Source organism: Thalassophryne amazonica, chromosome 10 (assembly GCF_902500255.1).
Source record: "Thalassophryne amazonica chromosome 10, fThaAma1.1, whole genome shotgun sequence".
NCBI classification, from domain to species: Eukaryota; Metazoa; Chordata; class Actinopteri; order Batrachoidiformes; family Batrachoididae; genus Thalassophryne; species Thalassophryne amazonica.
The window spans coordinates 83,134,427-83,159,192 of NC_047112.1; the positions used below are offsets into that span (position 1 = coordinate 83,134,427).

At 43.6% G+C, this 24,766-nt stretch overlaps 1 protein-coding gene across 2 annotated transcripts in view; it reads left to right on the forward strand.

Annotated features, from left to right (window-relative positions):
* The window catches only part of ddr2a (discoidin domain receptor tyrosine kinase 2a), a 135,589-nt gene that overhangs the window by 83,948 nt on the left and 26,875 nt on the right, over positions 1 to 24,766 (forward strand). For both annotated transcript variants that reach the window (XM_034180365.1, XM_034180366.1), the window contains exons 3-5: positions 18,405 to 18,507; positions 18,948 to 19,179; positions 20,750 to 20,897. In XM_034180365.1, the coding sequence (XP_034036256.1) occupies positions 18,405 to 18,507; positions 18,948 to 19,179; positions 20,750 to 20,897 (483 nt within the window). The remainder of the gene's footprint in view (positions 1 to 18,404; positions 18,508 to 18,947; positions 19,180 to 20,749; positions 20,898 to 24,766) is intronic.

The window sequence follows — 24,766 nt, forward strand, 5'->3', positions numbered from 1 at the left end:
AATTCCGACTTTATTCTTGTAATATTACAACTTTATTCTCAAAGTCTTAAAATTCCGACTTTATTCTCATAATATTACAACTTTATTCTCGTAATATTACGACTTTTTTCTCGAAGTCTAAAAAAAAAAAATTCTATGTGGCCCTAAAACGCTGTCGTAGGCATGGCACATGTTGGACCAAAAAATTATTTGGATTCATTTTCATTTTCATCTTCATCTGTTTGAAAAATCTATTCATATTCCAGGCCACTATTTATTTAAAGGCTTATAATATACAGTTTAATAATTTTTAGTGTTCCTGGTAGTAATCAGGTTAACCAACAAGCAGCACTGTTTAATAAATGGAGGATTTGGTTAATGGGCAGTATTCTGAGGCACCAAGGACACACATTGTGGACCATATGTGAGCAACAGGTTTTCTGCTTTACGACAGAGCGTGTGTGTGTGTGTGTGTGTGTGTGTGTGTGTGTGTGTGTGTGTGTGTGTGTGTGTGTGTGTGTGTGTGTGTGTGTGTGTGTGTGTGTGTGTGTGTGTGTGTGTGTGTGTGTGTGTGTGTGTGTGTGTGTGAATTTGGAGCTGGTGGTTAGACAGCAAACACTGCAGAACAAACGTACCTTTCAGTCGACAGGGTGCGGTAAAAATCGAGAGGTGAGAAAGAGGGTTTGGACTGTTGCTCCATAATCTCTCTCTCTCTCTCTCTCTCTCTCTCTCTCTCTCTCTCTCTCTCTCTCTCTACCGCACAAGGTGGGTATTTTTCTTCTTCTTCTTCTAGTGATATTTTTAGACCTTGTGGCCAAATGTGGAGGCTCATGGGTGGTGGTCGACCTGCCCCACTGCTAACCCCATGGGTCACCTCTGAGTGGGTTGGGTAGATAAATAAACACAGCCAAAACCAACATTTGGAAGTGTGGTCAAACATCCGGCACAACATCCTCCAGCCTGTCTCTCTTTCTGTTTAGGATGTGGTGAAAAACTCTGATAATGACTCCTATTTTCATCAATTACATCCTAGGTTTTCTACAAACTATGATGTTGCATTGTCTGTGGTCTGTGTCACTATGTTGTCTGCCAAGACTTCACAGAAAAAAAATTACATGACTTGTGTTTCCACGTCCCCACGACCCGATCCCGGATAAGCTGTTGAAGATGAGTGAGAGAGTGATGTTTCCACGTCATTACACACAATGACCTGAGTGTTCAGACTGAGTTTACTTGGGATTTTTTTGTTTTTTTTCATTGTTAACTGTACCTCAAACCCCATAATGTGTGGAACGGCATTGGTCTGACTACCACCGCAATGCGTGAAGGCCACTTTTGAGTGTATACTCATGTTATGTGCATTGGGCAGCACACTTTCTTGTGTCTTAGGGTCACCAAAGAGAATGTTACAATTAGAATCAATACCTTCAGTCAGAACAGTAACGTGATTTCACCAAGAAACTAGAGGCCCTACAGCTCCACAACAGCATTCGAGCCAATCACATGCTCCTAAGATGTAAGAGCGCATAGTGTTCAAGACCCCAATGTCATAGAAGAGCCTCAGATCCACAGGAGGGTGCCAACCCCTGACAACAACACCCATAGGCACCCACGGGCCACTAAGGCCAACCACTGGATTTGTAACACAAACATGATAGTGCAAGAGCCACCTGTGAGATCAGAATACATGCCAAGAAATTCCATATCCAGGCTCTGATCTAACGCTAAACAGGCCAGGGTACCGCTGGGGCCACCCAGTTTGCACTCAAGAGGAGGAAGGCCAAAAAACATACCCATGATGTCATGCCACCAATCACATGATCTCCAGATGGGTCTAACAGTGCACCCACAACCTGGGTAGGAATAGTATGAATTAGCTCCACCTACCCCCAGAGAGGACATGTGTTGTCACCACAACACACCCGCCTCAAGATGCCCCTGTCCCATTCCCACACACTCAAGCTGTCCATGTCTTATGACCAACTCCTGCAATTTCTGGAACCTGTACTTTCCCTTTATCCCTATCGATCCTCCACCAGTGGTAAAGTCAGAAGAAAGATATTGAAATGCAGCTGTCAGTGCATGCATGGGTGTGTGGATTTGCATCATACTGGGCACAGCTAACCAAAAAGTTAGCTTCGATAACCGCAAATCCGCTAATTGAAAAGTTAACTTTTATACTAAACTGATAAACTGCTAAAAAAAAAATTGCAGAAGTTACAGCTAACTTGGCACACTGTCAGCTACTGATAAGCCACTTTTGAGTTTAAGCACCGCAGAGACTTCTGAGTAAATTCAAAAGCGATCACAAACCCAAAACAATCAACAAGCCAGAACTTTTGTCTTTATGCACCCTGCCCGCTGTTGCTGCCGCTCCTGAAAAGAAAAAAAAATTTGCACGCAACAATACAGATGGTGGAAGAGGAGATTCGCTCATGCTTTCATTTATAAACAAAACTAATTCCGGACAGTTTATCCACATTAACGGCAACTCTGTCATTTTTACAAAGTGAAAATATTGCACATATCTTTTAAAGTAATGCACTAATTCTGAAGGTTTGAGCATTAACCGACACACACACCAAAAAGGCATTATGGGAAATAAGCCTCCTCTCATCACCCCCTCCCCCCTTCAAAATGCATAGAACACTGCCATCTACTGGATCAGAGTGTCAGTATGAGCTGACTCTTGTTCATATCCATACCCTACCCAATAAGCCACAAAAAATAGTGAAATATTTGGTGTACAAAGCTTATAAGCTTCCCAGATTTAATTTTTAAAAACAAGAACTGCTAATATTTTATTCATCCAAAACAAAATTTACTATTGTGAGCAACACAGCTGGTTATTATTATTTCCCAAAATAGTATCAGAAAACAAAAGGTTTGCTTTAGCGAACATCTCCAAAGTTGGCTTGTTCCTCCCAAGTGATCAAGCCAGCACGTCAGTTGAATAGCAATTGCTTTGTGCACGTGCACCTTCTTGTTCCACTTTGACACACCAAGATCTGAAAAACTGTAAGAGACGTCAACACAGAATCAAACAACGTGGTTGCTTGTGATCATAGTATGAAAATACATTGTACCGCTTTGAAATTCGCCTTCATTTTGACCACGTATCTGTCTCTAATTAGACTCTTCTGAGATCCCCATTTCTCAAATGAAGGAGTTGGGAAATGATTGATTTTTTTTTTTTTTTTACTGTAAGTTGGGACAAACACTACACCGTGTTGGCATTATATGCAGGAAAGGAATGAGCCACGTGTATGAATAGAAATTTTCCAGCCAACGTTCTAGAATCTAATACGCAGCAATAAAATACTGTATTTGTTGGTAATCTGTTTTTTTCTTGTTGCTGCAGCAAGTGGCCCAAATACTTATATATCTGCCACATACCACTAACATGTGAATGCATTATAATGAGTACATTTTGGGGGGGATTTTCTGTCATGTTTGCAGGAGAAAAAAAACAGGGCAGAAGTAAAGTCAAAAGACTGATTTCACCAAATGTACCTCATGCGCCACCTATTGGTATAAATATTTTACCTCCAGTTGACCCTGCAGACAGATTTCTGAAAGGCCGAACTGAGTTACAATACCCACACAAAAGCAAAACCTCCAGCATTATGTCCTCTCCAACATTTTTACAGTCACATAGTTAATACAAGGTCAGGCTTAAGAAAACTATACTGAAAAGCTGTTTTTCAATCCGAACTCAGGTCCTTGTTGAGCCACGGCCAAAAAAGCAAGTCACAAATTGGCAGGTTATAAAATAGAAACGTTTTTGGACTGTGTTCCATCTGGAGTGGTTTTACTTTTTGGCCTTGCTGTGCTCTGTTTTGATTTGGAATCATTTATTGGAGACCTCTGCTGTTTCTTTTGAAGCTCGATCTGAAGATCCAGCACCGCACCTTTCATTGAAATAGTTTCATAATGATGCTGCCAAGGATATCACTAATATTCTGAGAATATGAGAAAAGTGGGATAGTTTTGGCGGCCGAGCCAAGGTGATATGGTGGGAGGAAGGAAATATGAGTGGAGGAGTGGGCGTAAACATTTGTGGGAAGAGAATAAATGATGAGAAGAGGGCATACTGGAACAGCGGTTAGAGCGGACAAGATGAAAGGAGGTGAATGCAGACATCTGGAAGAGTTTTTGTTTGTGCCTCCTTCAAACTGCCACTGTGCCACTGCTAAGTTGAAGCCTGCATGTGTGAGTGTGGCTGCAGTTACGCATGGACGTGTGTCTGAAAGGAGCATGTCTGCACAAAAATGCGAGTAATGTATCAGGTCATCAGCCCTGTGCAAACCTTCAGAATCCCGGTCAGTATTGTTGGCATCCTGAATTTTATAAAGAAAATATAAAATGTGTTCAGAACTAAATGCAAGTAGACCAATCTGATAATGCACGAAAAGTAATCATATCTTATCCCAAGTGTCCCGTGTGCTTTCTAGAAAAAGGCAGTTGTTTTTGTTACACTCCACCACTTGTGCGAGAATCCCTTGATGGCTTCCCTCACTTGTCCCTTTCTTGTAATGTCGATCAGTTTTTAGAACTGCCTACTCCAGACATATTTTCCATACAGTGCTGTACTGTTTGTATTACATTAGATTAAATAGGACTTTATTAATCCTTGGGAAGACTCCATAAGGAAATTTGAGGTTCCAGCAGCATTGCATAGCAGCACACAGGGTAAGAAGCACACAGTGTATCAAAGTAAAAAAACAGTATGGAGGCAGTATGTATGCAAATGGACATCATTCTTTTTTACTTTCACTTTTGATACTCTGTGTGCTTCTTACCCTGTGTGCTTCTATACAATGCTGCTGTAACCTCAAATTTCCTGATGGCGTCTTCCCAAGGGATTAATAAAGTTCTCTATAATCTCATCTAATCTAATTTGTAAATGGGCAATATTTTTGTTAAACTCCTTGAATTAAAACTAAAAGCCTTCACTCCAAGCACATCTTGATTGTTTCAACATCATCATGATGGTATACAGAGATAAAATTGTCTCTCTGTCCAAATATTAAGTGGAACTCAAGAGCCAACAAACAAACAAAAACTGCACGATGCAGTTTCTCCAGTCACAGCCACAGAAATCTATAACTCCTTCTGGGTCTCTTGGTGGCTTTCCTCACGAGTCTCTTTCTTGCACAGTCGCTCATTTTTTGAGCAGTACCTTCAGATAGATTTACCACACAGTACAATACCATCAGTATTTCTTAATGATTGATGGAAATGAAGTCCAAGACACATTCAGTGACTTGAACATGTTCATGTATCCATCCACTGACTTGTCTCAACAAAGCTGGCTGTGAAAAAGTTTTTTTAATTAATCAAATTAGTACCCATCATGTGTACATTTTATATCTGTATTTCTGTATTTGATGGTGTTTGTAATTGTTCTTGTTGCTGTTTCTGGTTTGTTTCAGAGCATATTTTAAATTGTGCACTTAAAAATCTGAAATACCAATAACTTACCTGCAATTAAAGCAAATGTTTAGTCAAGATCAATAACGATGAAGAGAAAATTGTAGGTAGAGAGAAAAGAAGGAGAGAAAGGGCAACAGAGGGACAGAGAAGGCCTTGAACCTCCAGCTCTGCTGTTACTGGCGTCTTCTCAAAGGTTTTTCGGTCAGACAGGAGGCCAAGCTAACAGGGTCAGTCTCTCTTAACTTCCACCTACGGCTCCACTGAAATGTACGCCTGGACGCTATGACATCCACAGAAGTCAGATCTCTCCAAAGAGTTTTTCATCTGTAAATGACCCTGCCTACCTCATATCCTGTTCAGTGGAGCTATCCATGTGAAACCAAAAGATTACATCAATCCCTGAGGCTCAGGGTTTCCAAAATATGGGTCCATGGCTCAGATTTGACCCATGAGCCAATTTAATAACTCTCACCAAATGTTCACCTTTGTTCTTATACCGAGAAGGCAGTTTGTATTGATATTTTTTTTCTTCCTGTTCTGATTATTATTATTTAGATCAGTCAGATGCATCGGTTGTCTGCTTGTGTGGTTGCTATGTGTGCCATGGGACGGTTCCATGGTGCTGTGGATGCGGCGACATGTGACACCAGAGCATGCTTTCATACTTGGAGCAATCTGAAGTAGAGATGGGCGGATCGATCGTAATATTGATAATATCGATACCAACGCTGGTATTGATATTCAACGATCCTTGTGTAAAAAGATCGATACTCAAACTTTTTCTCTCTCCCACACGCACTGACTGCTGCGCACACAGATTCATCAAAATCTACTCTCTGTCTGTAAGAGCAGTGTTGTGCTGTGTCACACAACACGGAACAGCGCGCCCTCCCCCCTCTGGTCTTTTGTTGTTGCGCCTTCACGTGGCTCAGCGGTGCCAGCCAACAGCCATGCAGGTAGCCTCAGCCTGGCCTGCCCACTCAGCACTCTCCTTGAGTCAGCCCTCGACCTCAGGAGATTTTAAGTTGTGTTGAGTGATATTTTTTAAACAAAAATGTTGATTGTGATAATAAAGTATTTTGTTGTCACGTACAATGTTTGGTGAAATTCTATCCTAGGTCTTTTGGATCCTTTGGATCTATGAAGCTTAAATATGAAACAGTATCGGTATCGGTATTGATATCGGTAATACTGGGCCTGTATTTACTTGGCATCGGATCAATACCAAAATTCCCAGTATCGCCCACCAGAAAAATAAAATAAAAATATAATTGTATAATTAGTGAAAATCAGTGGGTTTATTTGTTTATTTATTAAGATCCCCACTCTTCCTGGGGTGCACACAAAACAACAACCACAATATACAATAATCAAAAATCAAAAATGCATTCAAAAATATATAAAAATAATTTTTAAAAATAACAAAGGGAAAAAAAATAAAACAAAACCAATCAACTTCCAGTCAAATTAATCATCACATCTAGTCAATCCATTATCAAAAAAAATTAAACCCAGATTGCTAGCTAGGTCAGCATACTGTTTTAGAAGTTCCTTAAAAGAACATCCATCCATCTTCTACCGCTTAGTCCAATTAAGGGTCGCGGGGGGCTGGAGCCTATCCCAGCAGTCATAGAGCACGAGGTGGGGTACACCTAGGACAGGACGCCAGTCTGTCGCAGGGCCACAAACAGACAAACAAACACAGACACACCCACACACACACCTAAGGACAATTTTAAAGACTCCAATCCACCTAACTTGCATGTCTTTGGATGTGGGAGGAAACCGGAGCACCCGGAGGAAACCCAAAGACACACGGGGAGAACATGCAAACTACACACAGAAAGGCCACGGGAATTGAACCCACAACCTTCTCGCTGTGAGGCAACAGTGCTAACCACTTAAAAGAACATTCATTTGAAATAAGTTTAATGCATTCCTGTAATAAATTCCATTCCTTCATACCTCTAAATATGACAGTGTTCTTTATGGCATTAGTTCTGGTCACAGGTAACATAAAAATTTCCCACCACAGCATGTCTGGTAATGTATCTATGATTTTCTGTGTTGTGTGGGCCGCTGAAGAGGAGGTACTGCTGGCCCACCACCACCAGTCGGCGCCCTGCTTGGAGTGCGGGCTTCAAACATGAGAGGGCGCCGGAGCCATTGGAAGTGACAGCTGTCACTTGTCAACCACACCAGCTGTCTCTCATCAACCACCTCATAAGAAGCGGATTACAACTCCACCTCCTCGCCGAGAAATCATCTACCACTAAAGGTAACCTTCTCTGCTGAATTATCATTGTCTAATATTGTTCTGTGTGCAGCCGCATTCCTGTAGATTGAGTTTGGAGATTGGATTGGCGGATAGTGAGAAGACGACGGTCATCGTCTCTCACTCCATCCAGAAGAGGGACAAACAGGAGCTGCACGAGTGAAAACGTATCTGGAGGTGGAGGTTTTCCCTCCCGGAGGAATTGTGTGTAAAGGTTGCTGGGTGTGAGGACTCACACTCACCGTCATCTGTTTCTTGTCTGCCAGCAGTACCAGGGCCGACAACGGAGGACAGAGACCACCTGGGGACTCGGGACTTGGCGGCTCCGGTGTTCTTCAGGCCGTTGGTGGTGGAAGCGGTGTGGGCCCCAGCTCTTCGATCATCAGAGGTCTCCTATCTTCGAGCCTGCCCACAGTCCTCTTGTGTACAATTGGCATCCATTATTTCTGTCTGTATTCCGTTGTGTGCCTTCACAACATTAAATTGTTACTCCTTTTCTTATCCATTGTCCGTCCTTTTGCGCCCCCTGTTGTGGGTCCGTGTTACGACACCATCCCAACAGGATTTCTCGGCCATTCGTCATGGATCCCGAGGGGCGTCAACCACAGCTTGAACAGCCAATGGGAGAACAAGGAGCGCAGGCGTCAGCAGGAGGCGTGGTAAGTGATCTGCAGCAAATCCTTACCGCTTTCACTGCTCAGTTACATCTGGTAACCGAGCAAAATGCAATCCTCAATCGGAGGATGGAGGCTCTCACCGCCAGAGTGGAAGCACGCGAGTCGAGCGTCGCTGCAGTGTCTCCTCCTGCTGGCCCGGGGCCTAATACAGACGTTCCACTGGCCGTTCAACAACCCCCCCCACCGTCCCCTGAAGCTTACATAAGCCCTCCCGAACCGTACGGAGGCTGTGTTGAAACGTGCGCAGACTTCCTAATGCAGTGTTCGCTCATTTTTGCACAGCGTCCGGTTATGTACGCATCAGACGCCACCCGGGTGGCTTATGTAATTAATCTGCTTCGAGGTGAGGCACGCGCTTGGGCTACAGTGCTCTGGGAACAGGATTCATGGCTTCTGACATCATACGCTGGGTTTATACGGGAATTCAAACAAGTGTTTGATCATCCCAATAGAGGCGAGACTGCCTCGACCGTGCTGCTGTCAATGAGACAGGGGCGTCGGAGCGCAGCTGATTACGCTGTCGACTTCCGCATCGCAGCTGCGAGGTCTGGCTGGAATGACGTTGCGCTCCGCGCTGCCTTCATAAGCGGACTGTCTCCAGTACTGAAGGAGCATTTACTGGCTAAGGACGAACCGCAGGATTTCGACGGGCTTGTCAATCTGGTTATACGCTTAGACAACCGCTTAAATGAACACCGTCGGGAGCAGGCTGGGGGGCGTGGCCGGGCACAAGCCGTCCCTCTCTCTTCCGGGTCCGAAAGGGCGACGTCGTCCCCACGTTCCATTGCCAGAGGGCTCCGTGTGGCAACAGCTCCCCCTGCTGACGAAGCTATGGAGACGAGCAGGGCCAAAGTGAGATCTGACGTCAGACAAAGGAGGCTGGCCCGCGGGGAGTGTTTTTACTGTGGCTCATGTGAGCACATGTTAAAAGACTGCCCCAAACGGTCAAACACCAACGCCCGTCCTTAGAAACTGGGCTAAGGGTGGGCCATAACATGTACACGGGGAGACCCCGCAGATCAGCACGAATCCCAGTGATAATCCTGAGTGGGGATTTAACCCTTCATGCCCCAGCACTGGTGGACACGGGGTCCGAAGGGAATCTGTTGGATAGCAGATGGGCAAAAGAAGTAGGGCTCCCTCTAGTGGCTCTGCCTTCGCCTTTGAAGGTACGGGCACTAGATGGCACCCTACTCCCGTTAATCACACACCGGACACAGCCCGTGACTCTGGTTGTGTCTGGGAATCACAGGGAGGAGATCGTGTTTTACGTGACACCTTCTACCTCCCAAGTGATTTTGGGTTTTCCTTGGATGGTGAAGCACAATCCCCGGATCGATTGGCCGTCTGGGGTAGTGGTGCAGTGGAGCGAAGCCTGCCACCGGGAGTGTTTAGGATCCTCGGTTCCACCCGGGATCACGGCTAAGGAGGAGGTTAAAGTCCCTCCCAATCTCACGGCGGTGCCTGTGGAGTACCATGATCTGGCTGATGTTTTCAGCAAAGATCTGGCACTCACTCTTCCCCCGCACCGACCGTACGATTGTGCCATTGATTTGATTCCGGACGTTGAGTACCCGTCCAGTAGACTGTACAACCTCTCACGTCCGGAACGCGAATCAATGGAGACCTACATCCGGGACTCCTTAGCCGCCGGATTGATCCGGAACTCCACCTCCCCGATGGGTGCGGGCTTCTTTTTTGTGGGTAAGAAAGACGGCGGACTCCGTCCATGCATCGATTACAGGGGGTTGAACGAGATCACGGTTCGCAATCGATACCCATTGCCCCTCTTGGATTCGGTGTTCACACCCTTGCATGGAGCTCAAATATTCACCAAACTTGATCTTAGGAATGCGTACCACCTGGTTCGGATCCGGAAGGGAGACGAATGGAAGACGGCATTTAACACCCCGTTAGGTCATTTTGAGTACCTGGTCATGCCGTTTGGTCTCACCAATGCGCCCGCGACGTTCCAAGCATTGGTTAACGACGTCTTGCGGGACTTCCTCCATCGGTTTGTCTTCGTATATCTGGATGATATACTCATCTTTTCTCTGGACCCTGAGACTCATGTCCAGCATGTACGTCAGGTCCTACAGCGGTTGTTAGAAAACCGGTTGTTTGTGAAGGGCGAGAAGTGTGAGTTTCACCGCACTTCTTTGTCCTTCCTGGGGTTTATCATCTCCTCCAACTCCGTCGCCCCGGATCCGGCCAAGGTTGCGGCGGTGAGGGATTGGCCCCAACCAAAAAGCCGTAGGAAGCTGCAACAGTTCCTCGGCTTTGCAAACTTCTACAGGAGGTTCATTAAGGGTTACAGTCAGGTTGTTAGCCCCCTGTCTGCCCTGACCTCCACTAAAGTCCCCTTCACCTGGTCGGACCGGTGCGAGGCCGCATTTAGGGAGATGAAACGCCGGTTTTCGTCTGCGCCAGTTCTGGTGCAGCCTGATCCTACTCGCCAGTTTGTAGTGGAGGTGGACGCCTCAGACTCAGGGATAGGAGCCGTGCTGTCCCAGAGCGGGGAGTCCGATAAGGTTCTCCATCCTTGTGCCTACTTTTCCCGCAGGTTGACCCCCGCTGAGCGGAATTATGACGTGGGCAATCGAGAACTCCTCACGGTGAAGGAGGCTCTGGAAGAGTGGAGACACCTGTTGGAGGGAGCTACGGAGCCTTTCACGGTTTTCACGGACCACCGGAACCTGGAGTACATCCGGACTGCCAAGCGGCTGAACCCCAGGCAAGCCCGCTGGTCCCTGTTCTTCGGACGCTTTGACTTCCGGATCACCTACCGCCCCAGGACTAGGAATCAACGGTCCGATGTGCTGTCCCGGGTGCACGAAGAGGAGGCCAGGGCTGAGTTGTCGGACCCCATTGAAACCATCCTTCCCGAGTCCACTGTCGTGGCCACCCTCACCTGGGACGTGGAGGAAACCGTCCGGGAGGCCCTGGCAAGGAACCCGGACCCGGGAGACGGTCCGAAGAACAAACTTTACGTCCCACCAGAGGCTAGGGCTGCTGTCTTGGACTTCTGCCACGGATCCAAGTTCTCCTGTCATCCCGGAGTGCGTAGGACCGTGGCAGTAGTCCAGCAGCGCTTCTGGTGGGCGTCACTGGAAGCCGACGTCCGGGACTACGTCCAGGCCTGTACCACCTGTGCCAGGGGCAAGGCGGACCATCACAAGACCAGGGGTCTCCTCCAACCCCTGCCTGTGCTTCATCGCCCCTGGTCCCACATCGGCCTGGACTTCGTCACAGGCCTCCCGCCGTCCCAGGGCAACACCGCCATACTGACAATAGTGGACCGGTTCTCCAAGGCGGCCCACTTCGTGGCCCTCCCGAAGCTCCCAATGGCCCAGGAGACAGCAGACCTCCTGGTCCACCACGTCGTGCGTCTGCATGGGATACCATCGGACATCGTCTCGGATCGTGGTCCCCAGTTCTCCTCGCAGGTCTGGAGGAGTTTTTGTAAGGAGCTGGGGGCCACCGTACGTCTCTCGTCCGGGTATCACCCACAGACGAACGGCCAGGCAGAGCGGGCGAACCAGGACTTAGAACAGGCCCTTCGCTGTGTAACCTCCGCGCATCCGGCGGCCTGGAATAACCATCTGGCCTGGATCGAGTACGCTCACAACAGCCAAGTGTCATCTGCCACCGGCCTCTCCCCTTTTGAAGCGTGTCTGGGCTACCAGCCCCCATTGTTCCCACTTGTGGAGGGAGAGGTCGGGGTACCCTCGGTCCAGGCCCACCTGCGGAGGTGCCGCCGGGTGTGGCGGACCGCCCGTTCTGCCCTGTTGCGGGCCCGGACGAGGGCCAAGACCCATGCAGATCGCCGGCGATCCCCGGCCCCTGCATACCAACCAGGGCAGGAGGTGTGGTTATCCACCAAGGACATCCCGCTCCAAGTGACATCCCAGAAACTGAAGGACCGTTTCATTGGACCATTCCCCATCGCCAAGATCCTCAGTCCGGCCGCAGTGAAGCTGACACTCCCGGCTTCACTGCGGATCCACCCGGTTTTTCATGTCTCTAGACTCAAGCCATACCACGCCTCACCACTCTGCACCCCTGGACCCGAGCCACCTCCTGCCCGAATCATCGACGGGGAGCCGGCATGGACTGTTCGTCGGCTCCTGGACGTCCGTCGGAAGGGCCGGGGTTTTCAGTACTTGGTGGACTGGGAGGGGTACGGACCCGAAGAACGCTCCTGGGTGAAGAGGAGCTTCATCCTGGACCCGGCCCTCCTGGTCGATTTCTACCGCCGACACCCGGACAAGCCTGGTCGGGCGCCAGGGGGTGCCCGTTGAGGGGGGGGTCCTGTTGTGTGAGCCGCTGAAGAGGAGGTACTGCTGGCCCACCACCACCAGTCGGCGCCCTGCTTGGAGTGCGGGCTTCAAGCATGAGAGGGCGCCGGAGCCATTGGAAGTGACAGCTGTCACTTGTCAACCACACCAGCTGTCTCTCATCAACCACCTCATAAGAAGCGGATTACAACTCCACCTCCTCGCCGAGAAATCATCTACCACTAAAGGTAACCTTCTCTGCTGAATTATCATTGTCTAATATTGTTCTGTGTGCAGCCGCATTCCTGTAGATTGAGTTTGGAGATTGGATTGGCGGATAGTGAGAAGACGACGGTCATCGTCTCTCACTCCATCCAGAAGAGGGACAAACAGGAGCTGCACGAGTGAAAACGTATCTGGAGTTGGAGGTTTGCCCTCCCGGAGGAATTGTGTGTAAAGGTTGCTGGGTGTGAGGACTCACACTCACCATCATCTGTTTCTTGTCTGCCAGCAGTACCAGGGCCGACAACGGAGGACAGAGACCACCTGGGGACTCGGGACTTGGCGGCTCCGGTGTTCTTCAGGCCGTTGGTGGTGGAAGCGGTGTGGGCCCCGGCTCTTCGATCATCAGAGGTCTCCTATCTTCGAGCCTGCCCACAGTCCTCTTGTGTACAATTGGCATCCATTATTTCTGTCTGTATTCCGTTGTGTGCCTTCACAACATTAAATTGTTACTCCTTTTCTTATCCATTGTCCGTTCTTTTGCACCCCCTGTTGTGGGTCCGTGTTACGACACCATCCCAACATTCTGAAGGAGAAATTCCTAAACAAAATACGAGGTAACTTAGTGACAATAATCTTACTAGTGAAAATAACTAGTGAATATAAAAGTCTGTCTTTGACTAACAGCCAGTTTAAACTTTTGTACATTGTAATAATGTTAGTCCTATAACTGCATTTAACTAGTGAATATAAAAGTCTGTCTTTGACTAACAGCCAGTTTAAACTTTTGTACATTGTAATAATGTTAGTCCTATAACTGCATTTAAGTGCTACACAAGCAGCCCTATTTCGAATAATCTGTAATTTATTGATCATTTCACCAGAAGCATTTGACCAAACTGCTCGACAATAATGAAGGTATACTAATAATAATGCTTTATTAGCGTAATTCAATGTTGTACAACTTAAAAACCTTGCATGTCTTCTCATAATCAATACACCCCTGCTCATTTTTCCAAAAATATTATTTATATGTTTTTTCCACGATAATTTTGAATCTACCTGTTACACCCAGCAGCTTAGTCTCCTGTACTTGATTTATTCTCATATTATTCATTTTAGTGTTTAATACGGGCTTTTTCATAATAACACAACTAAAGCCAATAATCATGCAGTTAGTCTTTACTATATTCAACACTGGCTTATTGGACTTAACCCAGTCAACTACCTTGTGCAGTTCCACATTTAAAACAGCTTCTAAATCATTGTGTGAGCTTGCTGATGTATAAACAGTTGAATCAGCTGCATACATCAACTCCACATTACATGGAGAAATGTAATGTGGTAGGGGTGGGATTCAAACCCGGAACCTTCCGCACTGAAACCAAGTGCATTAACCACTTGACCACCACCCCTACAAACTTTATCAAAAATATATGGTAAATCATTTGTGAAAATTGTAAATAATAGTGGACCGAGGCAACTCCCTTGTGGCACTCCACATACTACGCTCCTGGTGCTAGAGAAACAGCCATTAAAAACACTGTCTGTGTCCTGTTAGATAGATAACTATAAAACCAAGTAAGAGCTGATAGCTCAAAACCATAACCAGCGAGTTTTTCCAATAGCAAATCATGATCAATGATATCAAACGCAGCAGAGAAATCAAGAAACACAGTACCAGCTATATTCTTCTTTTCAATGCCATGGCAGTGGAGTGACTCTTTCTATATGCATGCTGGAAATCCGTGAATAAATTATTTGACGAAAAATAGTTACTATTTTGCTCATATACAATAGACTCCATAATTGTTCCTAACACAGGTAGAATACTTATGGGTTGACTGTTTAAAGTCAAGAACTGAATTTTCTTGTTTTTCGGTAGTGGAATAATTTTAGCCTGTTTCCACTCTTGTGGACATGTGTTGCAAGCAAAACTGGGGTTTATTATATGAGCAAGAACAGGAGCGACGGCTGCTAGTCTGAGAAGCCTACTGTCAAGACCGTCAACACCCAGGGGCTTGTCTTTACAGGATTTCAAATATTCCTTTACCTTATTAATACTTACTTCTTCAAATTTAAACCTGATGTTTTTATTCTTCATATTTCTTATCAATAGATAGGATTTAACATTGCTCAAATTAGGCATAGTTTCTCTTAATTTATTGACTTTGCTTATAAAGTAATCATTAATATAATTAGCAATATCTACTGGCTTTGATATGAATTTATTATTTACCTCAAGAAAGGACAACTTGATTCTATTTTTCTTACCGGTCAGCTGATTTAAAACATTCCATATCTTTTTGCTATCAGTTCCTGCTTTCTGAACTTGATCCACAAAAAACATTTTTGTTACCTTTCTATTAAGTTTAGTGACAGTTCCTCATTTTACGATCAAGATCCCAGTCAGATTTATTTCCTGCTATAATTGCCATTTTTTCATCTGATCTCTCATTTTAATCTTTAATTTTAGTCTTTAATTTCATCATCCAACCAGGGTGTGACAATGTTCCTGACAGTAAACTTCCTCAAAGGAGCATAAATTTCAACGAAAGGCATGAATAAACTATTAAATCTTGCAAGTGCAATTTTAGGATTATGAATAGATAACACCTCAGACCAACGAATAGCTTTCACATCATCAACAAATTTCACATCATTAAACATTTTATATGACCTCTTGAATATCACTATGGGTCCAGGTCTACCTACGTACCTATTAATGACCTGAGTAAATCCACATGTAGCGGTGACAGTAAACAACTTATTTCTTAAATGGCAGTTTTTAGCAAACCAGTCAATGTTGGTTTGCTAAAAACTGTTGGGTTTTGTTGTGTTGAAATCAATAGTAAATAAAAGGAGATGTAATACAGAACCCTGCGGTTAAATAACCCCTGTTAAATAAAAAATAAATGCCACTTGCAGGATTTGAACCTGCGATTTACAAAAGCTCAGATTACCAGACGGAAACTTTACCACTGCACTACAATCACTGTTTCTAACAGAAGCATAAAATGCCTAAAATCAAGAAGGAGATAAACATATTTTTTTTTAAAAAGAGAGAGAGAAAAAAGCGCCATAATAACTGACAAAACGGTGTTTGTTACAGCGTATTTTTGTCTGTGTTGTAATTTAACACCTTGCTAGCATGGTCACGTCCAGCTGTCAGTCAGCTGGCGGTCAGCTGACGGGCGCTAGTGTCCAAAGCAAAGCGATCATATAAAAATGAGTTCACGCCTTTGTCACCCTTATTTGTTTGATTTAATTTCTACTCTTTTTGTCTGTCATGTAAACTGCAATTTATGTGGTGGAAGAGAAATCAGCCGGCCGACCGGCCGACTTCACACCATGCCGCGCGCTCAGACGCTGGCCAGTCCTCATGAGGGCATGAGCGCCTGCACACACATGTGCAGTGTGTGTTCTCCAGCTGAGGTGCAGGACATTTTTTTCACTGCACTGAGGAGGTAAATTAATATAATATAAAATGACAAGCATCTATTTTAGCTGTTATATAAAACAAATAATGAATGTTTTTACATTCTTTCAATGGAACGAATATTTAATTTGGTGAAACCTGGAACATACCATTCAACGAGGTGAAGAATATTTGTGCCATTGAACTCATAAACATTCATTATTTGTATATGTCAACTGGAGGTTTAGCTGACTGGCAAAATTTTGCCGTGCATTCTGGGTAATTTTTTTGCCAATATGTTATGGAGAACTGAATGCAACAGGCAGCTGTTGCATTCAGATCCCAATGCAGTACAGTCTTATCATGATAGTCCAATAGGAGAGGACGTCCTGGCCAGTTTAAGGTCCCTGAAGTCTGGATGGAAACTTTATTTTTGTCCTCAAAGAGAGAAATCAAGAAAATCCATTTGGAGCCTTGTAAACTTAATAGATACCATGTCCACTGTGTCACGCTCAGTTATCCACTTACCCACTGATCCTTAATGAGATGAAAATTTTCTAAAGCACGTTATTAACTTTAATCACCTCTCATCATTGAAGTGGACAGAAACAGGAGTGAGTAAGGGAGACCACACAAGAGGAGACAGATGAGAAGATGAAAGGGCGGAGTAGCTGACAGGAAACAGAGGGTATATTGGCGGTATTGACCGCACGGTGGGGGCAGATACGTGTGCTGCTGAAACGGCTGCACGTGCCTGATAGCGGTGCTGTTTGGACTGGCAGAGACACTGAAGGGATCCGGCTTATTATTTCAATAAAATAACCACACGCTCTGAATAAAGCTGCACTTGCACCCATTCACCCCTTCACCCCCTTCACCCTGCATCAGCCATCACATTTTTCACGTCTTTCCACAAATCCTGGAGGGTTAAGCAGAAAGTGCTGAGAATGTCTGGTGAATGTTGGAATGTGGTTTTGAATTTTCAATGCCAAACAACGATCTGCTTGGCCTGAGAGCAAGGCCCCATGAAGCAGGAATGAGTGTGATAATACCAAAGGGGGAGCAGCAGTAATATCCTGATTAAAAGTACAAAAAGAAGTTCTTTCAAAGATTTGTCAGAGCAATAGTGACTTACTTCAATGTACTGTAAATGTGGTTTAAGGGAATTCAGGTCTTTATTATTTCGCAGTAGATTGACCTTATACAAAATAGTCCCTTTTCAGGCTGTCAAAAAACACTTTTTTGAATTACAAATGAGCACAGATATTAAACCAAACCCTCCCAAAAACCACTTTGAACAAGAGCAAATGAAGATTTCTGGCATCCGCCCCTCCAGATCACCTCCAACATTCAGTGGAGTCTTCCATGCCCTAATATCTACCTGTGGTGCAAAATTGGGAATCCGTGAAGTAGTTTTGACGTAATCCACCTAAGATGAAAATTTCAGACCCCTCCATGATTTCTAAGTGGGAGACTTGCAAAACCACAGGGTATTCAAATACTTATTTTCCTCTGTGTGTGTGTGTGTGTGTGTGTGTGTGTGTGTGTGTGTGTGTGTGTGTGTGTGTGTGTGTGTGTGTGTGTGTGTATATATATATATATATATATATATATATATATATATATATATATATATATATATATATATATATATATATATATATATATATATATAAGCTTTTGCTTCTGCCTACACCATTTTGGCCGCACAAAACTGTGAAATTGTTTGAGTTTTTTGTTTCAAGAGATTTTTTGTTATGTGTGTGTGCCAAATAAACTCATTCGTTCATTCAATAATAATAATAATAATAATAATGATAATAATCAACTACCTTGGGAGAGATTTAAAAAAAAAAAATCAAGTACTTTTTGAAAAATTCCATCACTGATTTCAGATCTTTCTCACAAAACATGTATAAAGGGGAAAAGTACTTAATTACAGTTATGTTGTTTCCATCACTTCTTGTAATTACAGGATGACTATTTTATCAGAGAACCATCACATTGGACAGATGTTTTGTTGGCCTCCACTGATCTGCATTTATTTACTGAATGTTTTGTTCTTCCAGCTGTCAGTGACACACTCCCTTGTCATTGTTGTTGTTGTCGTTGTGTGTCAGGTGTGTGTCGGTATCCTCTGGGCATGTCAGGAGGACAAATACAGGATGAGGACATCTCAGCTTCCAGCCAGTGGTCTGAATCCACCGCTGCCAGATATGGCAGGTAGGCCTGACACGCAGTCACAGCGGTGCTTCGTGTTTACCCTGATGATGAACATGTGTGAGCGGTTTATCTTGTAAAGTACCTGTACTGGTTTATTTGCACTAAACCACAAAGTGGGCTATCAGCTGTATGTACTTAGAACCACAGCACTAAGGTGCTGCTGTTTGTGGGAGAACCTGGGTGGCCTTCAGTATCAGGATAATGATGTAACACAATTTCTCCCTGTAGCCTGGCTGTGGTTTCAGTCCCTGCCACTGAGGTGTTTTTATAAGAAGCTGTTAGAACTGAAATCTGCCACCGTGCTCACGCCAACTTCACTCTTACCTTTCCCTCACCGCCCTGTCTTACTTTCTCTCCTCATTTACCATGAACATCCACCCCTGTGATTTCATGTTTTCTCTCTGTGTCTCTTCCTCCCTTGGCTCGTGTCTTTCTCCCAGGTTGGACTTCGAGGAGGGCGATGGAGCGTGGTGTCCGGAGATAACCGTTGAGCCTGACAACCTGAACGAGTTCCTCCAGATTGACCTGCGCTCGCTCCATTTCATCACCCTTGTGGGCACCCAGGGTCGTCATGCAGGAGGCATCGGCAATGAGTTTGCCCAAATGTATAAGATTAAATACAGCCGTGACGGGAGCCGCTGGATCTCCTGGAGGAACAGGCAGGGCAAGCAGGCAAGACAGCTTTTTGAATCAGTTGTGATGATGAGATCTATGTTTTACAATTGTCAGTGTATATTTCGATGATCCCTGAAACCAAACTGCAGGGTTCCCCTGATCTGAAGTAATAGGTAACATCCAAAATGATGACTATTATATTAGCCGAGTGACTTCCGATGGCCGAGTCCAGGAAGGGGTTGGAAGCCTGGATCTTAATCTTGATCCAAGACTACTGTGCAAACGTGTGTGTGTGTGTGTGTGTGTGTGTGGTGTGTCACAACAACCAAGAAGCCCAAATGAATCAAACCTCAATGGAATATTAATTGGATAGATATCTCGAGGTGATAGTTTTTGGTATAGTTCAAGGAAAATATTGTGCAAATTAACACCTTTTTTGTATTATCTCAACAACTAAGATGGATTAGATGGATGATCTAATGCAGGGGTGGCCAAGTTCGGTCCTCAAAAGCCACATTCCTGACACTCTTAGTTGTCTCCCTGCTCCAGCACACCTGAATCCAATGAAAGGCTCATTAAAAGTCTACTAACGAGTCTTTCATTGGATTCAGGTGTGTTGGAGCAGGGAGACAACTAAGAGTGTCAGGAATGTGGCTCTCGAGGACCGAACTTGGCCACCCCTGATGTAATGCATCTATGCTTCGGCAAAATATTTGTGATCGATTGGTATGAATGACTTCATAATGATGTTGCACAGAAGTCATATGATGAAGTTATACATAATAAGAATAAGGATACGATAACTTTATTTATCCTGAAAGAAATTATTTTGCTTGAGTACCAAACCAGTAACAGAAAACAGTGAACAATCTTTTTTAAAACATTTGCACAAGATGTTGAACAATATTGCACATAACTCTGAGTAACTAAATAACTCTTAATAGCTCTGTTCATTATGCATTCATCCTGCAGAAGGGGGAGGAATTATACAGTCTGACTGCCACAGGTAGGAAAGACCTCCTGTGGCATTCTGTGGTGCACCTCGGTGGTCTCAGTCTGGCAGAAGATGCTCTGACAGGATGTCAGTGTGGCATTCAGGGGTGGGAGGTGCTGTCCAGGAGGCTGAGCAGTTTCCTCAACATCTTCCTCTCTGACACCTCTACCACAGACTCTACCTCAACCCCCAAAACAGAGCCAGCTTTCCCAATGAGCTTGTTGAATCTGTTCATGTCAGCTGCCCTCAGCTTGCTGTCCCAGCACACTACAGCATAGAAGATGACGGTGGAGACCATAACATCTGCAACATATTTCTACAGACATTGAAAGATCTGAGACTCCTGAGGAAGCACAGTCGGCTCTGACCTTTAGTCACCATTACAGTATATTTACTTGTACATTTATATTGTGGTGTCTGCAGTGCACAGGGTATGCATCAGCCCCCTGATGTCCTTCATATTCTTCATATACGATATACATATACATAATATACATGTATACATATGTATATGTATTATGTATGTATACATGTATACATACATAATATACATCATATCGTATTGATGTAATTTATATGTACATTAGTTTCACTCACTGGCCTGTTTCTTTTTTTTTTTGTCTGTGTGTGCAGGTGATTGACGGAAACAGGAACACATATGACATTGTACTCAAGGACCTGGAGCCACCCATCATTGCTCGTTTTGTCCGCTTCATGCCTGTCACAGACCACTCCATGAACGTCTGCATGAGAGTGGAGCTTTACGGCTGTGAATGGCTGGGTAAGAGCTGTATTCACCCTCATATTTTTATTATTTTCCTGAGAATATGAGCTGCAATGAGCCAGTCTTCATAATTATAACTTGTGGTTGTATTCACAGTGCTTTACTTGTTCCACATTGTATGTTACAGCCTTATTCCAAAATGGATGAAATTCATGTTTTTCCACTCAAAATTCTATTAACTGCACCCCATAATGACAACATGAAAGAGTTTTGTTGAAATTTTGTGCAAATTGATAAAAAAAAAAAAAAAACAAAGAAAACATATGTTCATAAGTATTCACACCTTTTGCTCAATACTTTGTTGATGCACTTTTGGCAGCAATTACTGCCTCAAGTCTTTTTGAATATGATGCCACAAGCTTGGTGCACCTATCTTTCGGCACTTTTGTCCTTTCCTCTTTGCAACACCTCTCAAGCTCCATCAAGTTGAATGGGGAGCGTTGGTGCTCAGCCACTTTCAGATCTCTCCAGAGATGTTCAATCAGATTCAGGTCTGAGCTCTGCCTGGGGCACTCAAGGACATCCACAGAGTTGTCCTGAAGCCACTCCTTTGACATCTTGGCTGTGTGCTGAGAGTCATTGTCCTGCTGAAAGACGAACCATCACCCCAGCCTGAGGTCAAGAGCACTCTGGAGCAGGTTTTCATGCAGGATGTCTCAGTATATTACTGCATTCATCTTTCTCTCAATCCTGACTAGTCTCCCAGTTCCTGCCACTTAAAAACATCCCCACAGCATGATGCTGCCACCACCATGCTTCACTGAAAGGATGGTGCTTGGTTTCCTCTAAACATGACACCTGGCATTCATGCCAAACAGTTCAATCTTTGTCTTATCAGACCAGAGTGAGTATGAGTATGTAGTATGAGTATGTAGACAGGTGTGTGCCTTTCCAAGTCATGCCCAATCAATTGAATTGAGGGTTAGACTGGTGGACTCCAATTAGGCTGTAAAAATATGTCAAGGATGATCAGTGAAAACAGGATGCCCCTGAACTCGATTTTGAGGTTTATGGCAAAGACTGCGAATACTGATGTACAGGTGATTTATTAGTTGTTGGTTTTTTTGAGGGTTTTTTTTTAATTTGCAAAAATCTTAAAACAAACTACCCCAAACCCTAACAAACATGTATTATACAGTATTGGGTGTAGAATTTTAAGGGGGAAAAAAATGATTTTTGTCCATTTTAGAATAAGGCTGTAACATGTGAAAATTTTCTTTAAAAGAAACAGGGGACTCGGGATATAAAATGCAAAACATGCACTATATGCACAATTTCTCCATTCACAGCCACAGAAGCCTAGAACTTCTTGGCTTTCCTCACGCTTTTCCTTCTTGCACAGTCACTCAATTTTGGAGAACTTTCTGTTCCGCACAGATTTACCATAGAGTCCCGTAGTGTTTGTATTTCTTCATAACTAATGTAAATAACATCCAAGACATATTCAGTAACTTGGAAATGTTCATGTATCCATCCCCTGACTTGTCTGAAGAAAACTGGCAGTAAAACTGATTATTTATAGATATTATACCACAGGGGCTTATTACTTATGCAAATAATCATCTTGGCTTTTAGATTTTTAATTAATCTATATCAGGTTATAGAGATTTACTTTTAGTTTGAGTTTAAGGAAGATAATTTTAGAAATGTTTATGTTGAGAAGCCCAATTTACTTTTTGTATTTGAAATGGCATAAATAAATTAAAATGTATGAAATACCAAGGGACCCAATACCTTTGGAGGGCACTGTACCTTGGACAGGATGCCAGCTGAACACAGGGCCATACAGAGACATAGTCAAATTAGAGTCACCAGCTCACCTAAACTGCATGTCTTTGGAAGTCAGAGCACACATGAAAATATTTACATTTAGAAAACAGATTTGAGAAACATGTATACAAAAGTAAAAACACATTTATGTGTTAGTAAGCAAATTTACAAGTTGAGAAACACATTTGCAAAAGTAAAACTAAATTTACATTTAGAAAACAAATGTACAGGCTGAAAATATATTGAAAAACAAATGTAAATTGGTTTTTACTTTTGAAATTCAGGCAGCCAGCCAGCTCTGTGTAAGCCTGGTCCTGTCAGACCTCTCAGAAGCTAAACAGAGTGGGTCCTGGTTAGTATTTGGATGGAAGAACATTTTCAAAGGCCGTGTGTGTGGGGGGGTTTAAAACTGGAATTATATCAGAAAGGACATAAAATGTGTGCCAAATTCAATTTATTTATTTCAAACCAATTTATTTCATTTATATAGCACCAAATCACAACAAAGTTGCTTCAAGGCACTTTACACAAGTAGGTCTAATGTTGCCAACCCCTAGAACAAGCACACAGGTGACAGTGGTAAGGAAAAACGCCCTCTGATGATTTGAGGAAGAAACCTCCAGCAGACCAGACTCAAAGGGGTGACCCACTGCTTGGGCTATGCTACCAACGCAATTGACAATACAAATACACTGGAAAAATCCCAATACAGATCTGCTGTGGTGACCCTGAACAGGAGCAGCTGCAAGCAACAACTTTATCAAATTTATATATTAAAAGCCACGTGGGCTCTGTGTGCGTGTAACTTTGATCACCAAGAAACTGGGGAGAGTTGGCATTTGCTGTTGGGTATGCTTAGGAATTTTGGGTCAAGGATTAACGCCATCAAAACAGAACGTTGATAGGACTAATATTTTTGGAGAGATTAGGGATATTAGGTAACAACAGTGAACAATGGGCATTTTATCACCATTAATCAGTCCATGGTAACCAGCAGTGTTGTATAAAGTACCGTAAAATCACACTTAAGTAAAAGTAAAGCTACCCATTAAAAAAATTACTTTGGCAGAAGTTCAAGTCACTGATTGAAATGCTACTCAAGTAAAAGTCTTAAAGTATCTAGTATTTATTGTACTTAAGTATGACAAGTAATGTACAACTAAATGTACTTAAGTATTGAAAGTAAAAGTACAAGTAAATGTTTATAATCAAAAACGGACTGATTTTTTAATAAAAGTTTATCTAGGCTTGTAAATGACTGGTAGTATTGTATTGTATTGTATTGTAACATTATTAGTCTATTATTATTGTCTATTATTGTCTATTATGTAGACTATTGTTGCTATAATATATGAATAAATATAAATTAAAAAAATTACAATTTGACTCTTTTACGACAACGAATGCTGAGCCATTAATTATACAGAAAACAAATCAACACAAATGTGTTGATGCGAACAGCTTAATGTTAACTTCAACACTGAAAACGCCATAGACATGCTAACGCACATCGGTCCCATTTTTAAGTTATAAAATACATCTATCAACTGTTTCAGAAGAGCATAACAGGTCGGTTTAACATAAAAATATTAAATATTACTCACAGACATATGCTCTTCAGGGTTTTAGCAGGAAAAAAATTAGGATAAAGCAATATAAAATCCACAAATCGTTCATCAAAGCACTGCTTCGACCTGCGAATCACTGCTTCAATTGGTTCAAGGTTCAAAGCAAAGCTGCGCTGCAGAAAAGTTGATTACAGACCCACTGCAGGTCTGTCATCAATGTAGAGAAATAATCATTTTCCTGATAAACACCCCCAAGTGCACAACTGCAAAAAAGTCTACCGGACATGCCTCATGACAAATCGGTCTGACTTCGTTGCAGTCACTATAATCAGTGAAGTCTCTGGGTGAAAACTCGACTTTTTTCGTGTGTGTGTGTGTGTGTGTGTTTGTGTTTTTTTGTTGTTGTTTTTTTGTTTTTTGTAACGGCATGGCGCATAGAAAATGTATCGGAGTAGGAAATGTAGTGAAGTAAAAGTGAAAGTAAGCTGAATTAAAAAAAACTCAAGTAAAGTGCAAAGTCTCCCAAAA